Source organism: Haliaeetus leucocephalus, unplaced genomic scaffold (genome assembly GCF_000737465.1).
Source record: "Haliaeetus leucocephalus isolate CR32 unplaced genomic scaffold, Haliaeetus_leucocephalus-4.0 Scaffold605, whole genome shotgun sequence".
In the NCBI taxonomy this organism is placed as follows: domain Eukaryota; kingdom Metazoa; phylum Chordata; class Aves; order Accipitriformes; family Accipitridae; genus Haliaeetus; species Haliaeetus leucocephalus.
This window is the reverse complement of record NW_010973041.1, coordinates 5,450,474-5,460,947: the sequence shown is the minus strand read 5'-3', so window position 1 is coordinate 5,460,947 and position 10,474 is coordinate 5,450,474. Positions and strand designations below refer to the sequence as shown.

Here is a 10,474-nt window from a genome sequence, read left to right as displayed (position 1 = left end):
CTTATTAGTGGGCTGGATTTCCATGTACCATAGAAGACAGCAGCATAGTTTAATATCCTTGGGTTTTGGTGTTGGTTTTTTTTTTTTTTTTAATATCAACCTCTTTTTTTTCTCCTTGATAGACTTAGAAAACTGGAGCTGGGTGAATAACTTTGTGGAAAATCCTCTAAGAGAAGAAAATGGGAGGAAAGAAAAGGAGCTTTTCTTGAGGCGGCATGGCTGCACAGGTGAGAGTTAATACTCTTTAAGCTATTTATTAGAAGTGGCCTTTCCAATCAAACAGTAAAGCCTGGGCAATTCAGCTGAACAAATGAGACTGCAGTTGCAAATCCCCTCCATACAGACACTAGCATATAGCACAGACTGATTGCTAACGGCAAGAACTGGTCGGAAAGGACACGATAGGTAGACTTGCAATTGCAAATTGCTCAACAGGAAAGCCCTTAAGAGGACCAGAAAGGAAAAGCCTGTATTTGGGTTACATTACTTCTGCAGCAGGTGGAAAAGAGCCAGTCCGCTAAGGCTGACCTCTGCCAGCTCCATCCCGTCTCATGGTCAGAAGAGACCCAAAGGAATGACAGGTGCAACGAGGATGGGGTCACGCCTTGGCGTGGGGGGGGGATGATGCCCTAGAGAAACACCTTTGCCAGCTCTGCTTTGCATCACCTTGATTCACAGTGATAGACAGGCTACGGGTGCTTGCATCAAAGCCTCTCCGTCTGGTGGTATCTTCTTTAATCCCACCTGGGGAGAACAATCTGCTGGGTTGGCTTCTATTTCTTTCACAGAAAAAGCAGCATGGTTTTAGTCCGTGGGAACCTGCTGCAGTGAGAACAGACAGAGCTGGTGGTGGCAGTGTCGCAGAGAGCAACCCCAGCTGGCTTTACAGTAGTTAAGCCTGGTGTCTGGTAGCATTCTTTTGGGGCAACGTGCAGGTCAGAAGCTACAAAACCTGCTTCAAAAGCAGAGCCCACTTGAGTTGCCCATGACAGGTTCCTTCTGGGACCCAGACTGGCCATGGCCAATGCCCCCTGACCACCACAGAGCTACAGACCAGAAGACATACTCCTCAGAGTGACCTGAAAAGCTTTATCTCAGTGCAATGCCATACTGGGACAAATTTATGCTGATATTGAAAAGTTACTTTGGAGGGTAAGCAGAACTAAGATACTGGACATAAAAATATATCCTTTCCTCTTTGACACCCAAGTTACCCAGGCGTAGTTTGCACCATGAACATAGCATGCCTGCCCTTTCTTTTTCACCAAGTGACCTATGTCAAGCCTTCACTGCCAGCTTGTTCAAGCAGTGCCACAGCTGTGACTAGTTGGGAAAGACATAGTTAAAAAAGCAATGGTGGATCTTGGGGCAACTATTTAAAAACCGCTGTTACTGGTGCACTGTGGACAGACAGGTGTCCTTGGTTTTAGGAATCACTGAAAAAGCTCTTAATTGGTCTGCCCTTTCTTCCTGTGCCAGCTATCTGCCCAGCTTTGAGCATCCCAGTCAGCAGTGAGCGTGAAGCTACCAGGAGATCTCAGAGAACTTGGAGCAAAAAAAGTGTTGACAAGGAATGCAATGTGCGTCAAACACAGAATATATTTTCAACTTTTCATGTAAATGCTGTGACTAACAGCTATGTGGACCAGTGGGTCACCCAGCCTCCCTAAATGTGATCACAACAGGGAGTTAAAATTCTACCTAATAATCCTTTATTGAAAGACAACCTTTTCAATTAGTTTTCAGACTTGTGCTTCCACTGAAAAAACAAAGTAGGAAAAACACATTTTTTTTGACCTGTGAATGATTTAATCAACCATATCTTTTAATACACAACTCCCCAACTCTACAATTGTTGAAACAAACACCATTACATTTGAACTTCAAGAGGATTTACTTGGACCAGAGGCAGCCAGCAACAGAAGAATTTTAATGACTGTGGGAGGATCGCTGGTATTTTAAGAAGCTTCTAAAACCTTTTGAAAGATTTGAGATAAGTAAAAATAAGTGGAGCAGGTTTTTTTCCCCTAAGTACTTTGCACCATGTTTTCACATAGCAAACTGAGTTCTGGAACTGCACAATGAAGCTGGAAAATCTGAACGGAAAAGCAAAAGTTAAAAAAAAATCTGAGACGAAACCAAGTGGTTTGGGAACCACACTAAAGAAGAGAGCAAATGAATCCTTCTATTCCCAGCTCTGGTTTTTATTCTCTTTGCTCACAGCAGCTTTAATTTCATTAGCTTGCAAAGAAACACTCAATCCACAGATCAGATTTCTCAAGGATATAGGGAGATCATGTCAACAAAACAAAGCACTAATTAAATTTTTAAACAGCAGCCACATGCTCAGTGAGTTCCTCTAGTGGAATCGTACAAGCAACATTCACATCCTGTTGCCTTTGATCGAAAGCATTGCACTTCACCTTTTAGAAAAGAAAAAGCCACCTGCTGCCAGAAGCGCTCCTGGATTAATCTACCCCACAACTGAAATTTAACTGCTGTTAAGCGTTCAAAAGGTCCAGCTTCTTGAATTGTCGAGTGCCTCCCTGGAGAAGGGCTGATCGGTGTACCTGGGCAGCAACTCCCACCTGTCGCAATTACAATCAGAAAAGCCTCCTTGGACATCCATCTTCATTCACCCTCTGCACCTACCCATGTGTCATGAACAATCACAACCCTGGTTTAAAATTATTCACCCACAGCTTCTCCAAAATCACCACAGTAAACGAGGGTGAATGATTTGCTGCTATTTCTTAACATCATCTTCCCACCCTATTCAGGAGAGATTTGATAAAGAGCATGCAAACAGCAGCAACAAGGTCACTTGGAAAGGGCAACCCTCTCCCCAGCAAAAAGTGTCAATGATGTCCTTCTTTTGTGGGGAAATTTGGGACAGGAACAAGTGCTTTCCATGGATCCATGGAAGAAAGCAACTCTGAGCACTCTGGAGAAAAAGAAATTGTTTTTCAGTCAGATGTCCCCTGTCTTTGGAGGCACTCTTAGCCTCTCCTTTCTTCTGCTTACCTGTGCCAGCTCAAACATCACGCAGGCACTAAAAAATTTAGGAGTGGCTTAGCAAGCAGATGCTTTTAAATGAAAAAGTTCATACAGACTGTTCTTCTCTTTCTCAGTAGTTATGTGGATATAAACCAAATCAACTTACATTCACTTGCTCTCAAACGCAGTCAGAAAAAAGAGCTGTTTGCCCAAAGCAAGTGCAACATTCAATACCTCGGTCAATTGGCAGATAATACTGTGTTTATCGTCTCTGCTCACTCCCTCTTCCACATTGTCCACACAAATTTGGCTTGACAGTACAGGTGAATTTCAGTTTTACTGAAAGCAGTGGCAAAACTCTCACTTTATTCAGTGGAGACAGGTTTTGCTGACTTGCTGCTCTTCCCTCCCTCAGCAAGGAACTGTCTCTTCCAAGCAATTTTATGCTTGAAAGTGTAAAATCCAAGCACCTCTTACAAGCAAGAGATGCTAAAAACTCTGCTTTTTGCTGGGCTGACCCTACCCCCTCCATTTCTTCCCCGCCCAAATAGGAGAATATTGTCCCTTGTGTTACATTCCAGTACGGTACATTGAAGGATACACCTCTGATTTTTACTTTGTTTTGTTTGTTTGTTTTTCTTTGTTATAGAGGCAAATTACGATGAGGAAAATAGCCCCAGGAATTTACTGTTGATATATTTTACATTGTTAGGAGAACACGCAGTTTCCCAGAGAAAGGTCCCAAGTTTTTTATCAGCAAGATCCCATCTTTGCTCATATTTACCCCTATCAAGGAGTTTTGATTAATGTCACTGCTTCTTGGTAACCCAGATTCACTTGAGTGGCATTCCTCCTCAAAACAGCCATATATGAAAAAATCCATCTCTTAGCTTAGCTATCGACAACGTGTGGCTGTTATATTTAGCACGGTCCAGTCATTTGCAATAGACAACTACCTATGTTGTCTTGACTTTACAAAATAAAATTGTCCCTTAGTAGTTCTTAGTAGCCCACTGCTTTTGAAATGAAGGGTACATCATTTAAAAGATACCTTACAAAGATTTCTCAGTGCAAAAATGCAGAAGATGTTTTGTTTTCAATTACAAGAAAGGTTCCATAAAACCGCATACATTTTTTTCACATTAAAAATCCCTTTGCTTTCCACCATGAACAAGAAAAGCATTCCAATGCCATAAATACTTTGTTTTTTTAGATCTATCAACCTGACTGTAGCTCTTTAAGAGCGTTAGGGATTTGTCCTACTTTAAGAACTTGTCCATGAAAAACTTGGGACCCCTCACATGTTACACATTTCATACCGCACTTCAAAGAAGAACGTTAAATACCTTGTAACTAGAGTACTGTTTATTTCATAATCTAAACAAACACTGGAATACAGTCTATGCTTTTCTACTTTCCTGCAGACTTTACAACGAGCTTTTTTTTTTTCATAATTAAAACAATCTGCATACACACAGAACATGCATGCTCTCTAACAGCAGTAATGAAGGTAAGAAGAGTCAGTTTCCATCATCTTCTTGTTGCCTGTATTAGAAAAAAATACTTTTGTTTTTACTGTAGTTATGGCAGTGTGGCTAAGGATACGAAGACTAGAGCACAGTTTTACTCCCTGCACAGAAAATGTTCATCACAAGCATGCTGATGGTGATAAATATTACATGTCTATTAAATGATAGGCATACTTTTATCCCCTTTACTCCCTTTTTAAAAAGACTAAGTGGCTACATGTAAATGCAGTGAAGCAGGTATAAGCTTAATTAATCAGAGTTGATTCAGACTGGCACCAAGATGCAGCGAAGTCTGACAAAGTCTCAGCAAGGCTTTCCATGGGCTGTCGATGACCTCTGCCACAAGGCATCTGCCTTCTACTTTTTGAAAGTAGAATCAAAGGCCTTGCAGCACGGCCAGTCCTGCGGACGGGATGGACTTCTCCGGTGTGTTGGGCTCCCTGGAAAAGAAGCACTTGTAGTCCATTAGTGTTTGAGAAAACCTTGTGAGTGGGTTACCTTCCCCGGGGCCGCGCACCCACCCCACTCCACGGCGTAGCCTGCTGCTCTTTGTCGGCCACGCGGCCGGCTGTGGTTTTACACCACTGAGTGGTCATTGCTGTGGACGCCAGCCAGGATGGTGTGGTTGAGCGAGGATGCCGACCGGTCCGAGCCTTCGGTGGGGCCGTTGGTGCTTTCGCTGCGCTGGCAGCAGAGGATCTGCTTGAAGGTTGCGCTCATCTCCTTGTCCCGGTAGGAGTAGATGATGGGGTTCATGGCAGAGTTGAACTCTGCCAGGAGAAGGAAAAATTTTTCATAGGCCAGGACGTTGCACTGGGGACAGCAAACATCGAGGAGCAGCAAGACTAATCCCGGGGTCCAGCAGATTATGAAAGCACCTATGAAGAGAAAGAGCGGACAAAACACAACAAAACCCACAAATATACTAATGCACCATTACTCATCAAAGCACTATGAGAACCACCCAACTGGAAGTGACAATTGTTAATTTTCTCTTTCAAGAGTATCGTTCCCACACTATTTCTTCACCAACCTGATGAGAAGGACGCTTTTTAAAGATCTGTAAATGGTTATGGGCAGCACATCAGAAGAGCAAGGCATTCCTCCCCACACTCGCCATGTGAAACTCTGCTTGGCAAATACATTTGCATTTAAAGTTGATAATGAGGAACATTTTTTCCCTTCAGCTAGAGACCTCTGACTAATCAATCTCTTGATCAGGAGAAACAATGCTGCAATTCTCAAACTAATAACAACAAAGAAAACCTTTCTGTGAGTGCTGTGACTGAAGCATCAGTAATAGAAAAAGAGTGGTGCAGGCAGCAATTCTCAAGAAAAAGAAAGCCTGGGTCTTGTTAATCCATTTCAGCCCCATTATGTAATGGAAAGTCCTAAACACACATCCTTCTTGCACTGAAATGCCATCCTTCAACAGATCTACTTCTTTTCTTAGGGCTCTATTCAATAGAAATTCAGAGGCTCCTCGGGCTTCAATAGTGTAAATGCCAAAGAGCCTTACCCTGATTAAAATGCTTCCCCCTCCTTTCTCTGCTTTTCAAAGCTCTGAGGGGAATAAAGCCCAGAACAAAATTCAGAGTTAAATGCAGAAATGAAATCAAATGCCTTGCACTTTATTTGGAGTACTGAGTTAAACGAAGACGATAACTCCTTGCAAAGTTAAAGAGGTTTTAAATATAAGCACTGCTGGGGAAGCCCTTACACACCCACCAATCATGCCAGAATGAAGACAGTGCTCCTGAGATTTTCCAGGCTGACATGCTTGACTGAGGTGGAAACCAAGGTCTTATCATCAGTGGGCAGGCTAAGCAATAAGGGCTTCCCAGCACTACCCAGTGAATGCTGTTTTCAGACAGGTTCTCCTGTCACTGTGGTATTTATTTGTTAACATGCTGCCTCTGTTTTTTTCTGCAGTGATGCTCTCTGCACGTCTAGCAGCTGACTACAGTCAGTTTCCACGGCACACAGACTTTTTGCTGTGCCTGCCAAGAAGGTGCCAGCTATTTCCAGCTTGGGCAGTGGCGACTGTAACCTGTGCAGACACCTTTCTGTTTGGATACCAAACCTGCCTAGATCAAACAGAGGAACATTTTCCAAAGGGCTTTGCAAACATGCAGGGTGTGCTGGGCTACAGACACTGGTTGCTAACCAGGCAACCACACACAAACTTTCTACATACCCAAAAGCACACCTAAACTGAACTTGCTTGCAACTGATGGTGCCACAGTGCCACTCAATGCCTATCACTTTTCCAACCAACAAAGCTCGCAAAGGGAAGGAAGCTGGGAGGCAAACTGCCAGCTGCCAGTACAAAGTACCGACGTGTTTGGCCAAATGACTTTGTTAGGGTATGGCAGCAATTTTACAGCATAGGGATGAAACTCTCCCACGCTGAGGTGGCATCAAACACATGAATCCACTTCATAGCTTTTGTCTGCAGCTCTTTCAGATTCCAGCAGTCCTAGAAAAGAATACTTGAAACCCATGCAAAGGACTACGGTCTTTTGTCCCTTCCTTGTACCTGTTCCCAGAAGAGTAGCAAACTGCATCCCTTTATTTGCAGGATTGTCCACGTTGATACAGAGGCTGCCCTCTGCACAGAGCAGCTCTGCTGAGATGGTTTCTGCAGAAACAAAGCCAATCTTTCAAATTCAACCACTCACTGCTGAAACTGTGCGTGTTGTGTTCAACCTCCTAGCTAGCGAGGCAGCAGTGGACTTTGTTCCAGCTTGAGCATGTATTTTCTTCATTACAGGCTGCCTCGGGAGAACAACATCAGAGACGGGAACACTGCAAGTCATGGGATCTACAGTCAAGGACAAAAGACGATGACAGCATCCTCACCAGGCCTGTAGCAGAAAAGTCCAGTGTGGGAACAATGGAGCTGACAGGAAAGCTCTCCTAGCGTTGTTCAAAGTTGCAATTGAAAGCTTCCAATTTTCCAACGTTTTTGGTTGGTTTTTTTTCAAATCTGTTGTTGAGAAGCTAAATATGCCAAACAGAACGTCCTGTTGCTATCGTTTTTGGGTATGTTAAAAGCAGCAACAACAAGAAGCAGTACGGTGAGGCAGGTAGGCATTTACCCCTAAGAAAGCCCCAAAGTCTTTGACAACAGTCCACATGCAGGCCACTGCACTGAACACTGGTCACAGGTGGAGTTTCTGAGCCTGTCTGAGCTCCTTAGTATCTCATATAGGTCCAATAACCTATAGGCTGAGGCTTGATGTGGTTGCACTCAAGAAAAAGTGGATGGTGGTTGAGCAAGCACCTAAATGCTCCGTGCAGCTCGTGCTACACTGAAAAAAGATAAAAACAAAGGCTTGTCTTCCCACCCAGCTCTGGAAGAGAATGGAAGTCATTATTCTGCAAGTTGTCACTCTGCTGTTCACGACAGGCCTGGAGCTGGGTCAAAGATGTGCTGGCAGCCCGGGTGTCAAAAGGAGAAGATACTCATGCTGCACAGCTCCAGACCTGCTTCGGTAACGTGGGCTTTCTGCTGCCCCAGCCCCCAGCCACAGGCCAGGCTGACTTTCCAACCTGTGTCCTCCACGTGGCAGTGGAGCACACAGCATCCAGGACTGCACCTTTGTGCAAACAGGGCTAGTTTCCAGCTTCGGAACAGACGGCTCACTTGTTATTGGGAAGTAAAAGCCATTGAAGCCAGTCCCATTCAGTCTAGTGGGTTTTGTTTTACTTTAGCTGCTGGGATTTTCCTAGCAAAACCTCCCACCATGCTAATGGCTCCTGTGGCTTATTAAGTTAAGTGCTTGCAAAGGGTGACACAAACAATGCCTCAGGTTTTCTCACTTGTTATTTAACTGTGAGTACCCCGGAAAATACTGGAAAGCATCACTCATGGTAAGGGCATGTTTGAGTTAGGTACAATGCAAGGAACATGAAAATGTCAGACTCCTGTTACTTCAGATTTAGGAAACATCATCTGTTAAACACAGAACTCTTTCCCTGGAAGGAAAAAAAAGCTTGAAATTTATTTTTTCTACTTCTTACTTGGAACATTTGTCAAAGTAAAGTGATACTAAGCTAAAAGTGAGGTTAAATTCTTCCCTTTCCAGAAATCTGTTGTGCGTTGATTTCACCAGGAATGAAGATCTAAAAATATCATGTCTAACAGAATAATTAAATCCAAAAGCTTCCTGCTGCCATATACTGAAAAGCCTTAAGCATACACCAAAATCTTGATGTATTTTTCTGCTCAGGAACAAAATTGAGAGCAGTCCAAAGTACAGTGTGAGTAATTTCCAGGTGCATCTTAACATTTTACAAACTTGGTCAATGTTATCCATGTTACAATGACATAGAAAGCAGACCTACTGCATTAATTGAATCAAGTGTCGTCATCTTTGTGGACGTGACATTGTCATGCCATGGTACTAGAAGAGCCCAACATGCACAAATAAAATCACAGATGGCATGTCCTTTGGTGGCTGAAGAGCACTGTTGCCTGGACAGATAGAGGGCTGACACCTCCAATCGTGGCTGTCCTCAGAGGCGCTGGCACCACAAAAAGCTGACCAAGCTGTTCAATTGCAGCAGAAGGAACATCCCTGTGGTGCACAGCCAAGGTCTGCCCTGCAGTTCTGGCAAGAGAGGGCCAGGTGAGGAAGAACGCCTATCAGACTGAGGGGTGAATGACTAGCCATGAGACAGGAAAGCTTGAGAGAACTGGAGAAATGGCACTGCACCTTTTAAAAAGATTTAAGGAGACAAGATGGGAAGGGTCTCTATAGACTGAGAGGCATGTTTTACAGTAGGAAATCTGAGTTACAACAAAGCAGTTGTGACACTAATATCATTTTCTGTTGCTGTGTGATACCTCTCACCCAGGGCTGAAACTCCAACTCCTCAGGCATAGCCTGTCTTGCTGCGCTGTGGCAGAAATCCACTGGGGGCTTTCCAACGACCACAATATGACTACATCACATCTGTCCTGAACCCTCATCTAGTGTACCAGTGCAAATTGTATTTCTGTGGTAGTTGGATGCTTGGAAAGTCCTGGGTAAGCATGGCATGGCCTCACAGCAAGATTTGATTGCAAGAGAGTAAAAACTGTTGCGGGCAGTAGGCATATGAAACCAACCATGATAAATGACACAAAAATGAGTGACTAGAAAAACAAAAGAGGAAACAACTGCAAAAACCAGCAGCAGAAAAGAAACTAGCTACATGAGAATAAACACCGATGAACCAGTCATTGATTACCAGGACCCCAGACTGGATGGCTACTCATAAAATTTCTCAGGTTAGCAGGTGAAGCATTTCCTAAGCAGCACTGGTGGGTTTTTTTTTTTGGCCTTTTGCCTTGGACAGGGTAAGTCTGCTTTTAGTCCATGAATGTTTATTTTCCTCTAACTCACGACAGCAACATAAAAGAAGCGCTTGTGCTCCTGCCAAGTCACACACCTCTGTCCCTCAGAGGCTGCAGCGTGATGCGGCTTTTGTCAATGGACACCTATTCTGAAACACCCCTTTTCTCCTGCTTAACCATATGGTGTCCCTTGTGTGTTCCCTCTTCCACCCATCTTGGGTGTTGACCCTGGCTTTACTGATTTCTAGCATGGCCTTACACTCACCCTGCAAATTCCTCATACGGAGAAGTCTGTATGGAGGGGTAAAATATGGAAAGGGCCTCTTTTAGGAGTGAGAGAAGAGAAAAGGGGAAAAAAGATCTTGCTTGTGTTTGCAGTTTTGTTAAGATTGCAGAAATAGGATAAGGCAGAGAAGACCCACTCCAGCTGAACTGCAGGGACATTTACATTCTGCCACTGTTGCCCATCTCCCCTTGTTCACCTGCTGTCCTCTCCAAGTCCCCTCCTGTTCTCAGAGTGGCACTTGGGATGGGTGGCTACACCACCTCTTCCACTGGGACAACGGTGACTGAGAGAGGAAAGGACACCGAGCATCACTGCCAG

The 10,474-nt window shown here is 44.0% G+C and overlaps 1 protein-coding gene across 1 annotated transcript in view; it reads right to left on the bottom strand.

Moving 5' to 3' along the window:
- Positions 1-4,344: 4,344 nt before the first annotated feature.
- The window catches only part of LPAR1 (lysophosphatidic acid receptor 1), a 48,894-nt gene continuing 42,764 nt past the window's right edge, over positions 4,345-10,474 (bottom strand). Inside the window, exon 3 of the mRNA XM_010578137.1 lies at positions 4,345-5,404. Coding sequence (XP_010576439.1) covers positions 5,103-5,404 — 302 coding nt within the window. The 3' untranslated portion in view covers positions 4,345-5,102. The remainder of the gene's footprint in view (positions 5,405-10,474) is intronic.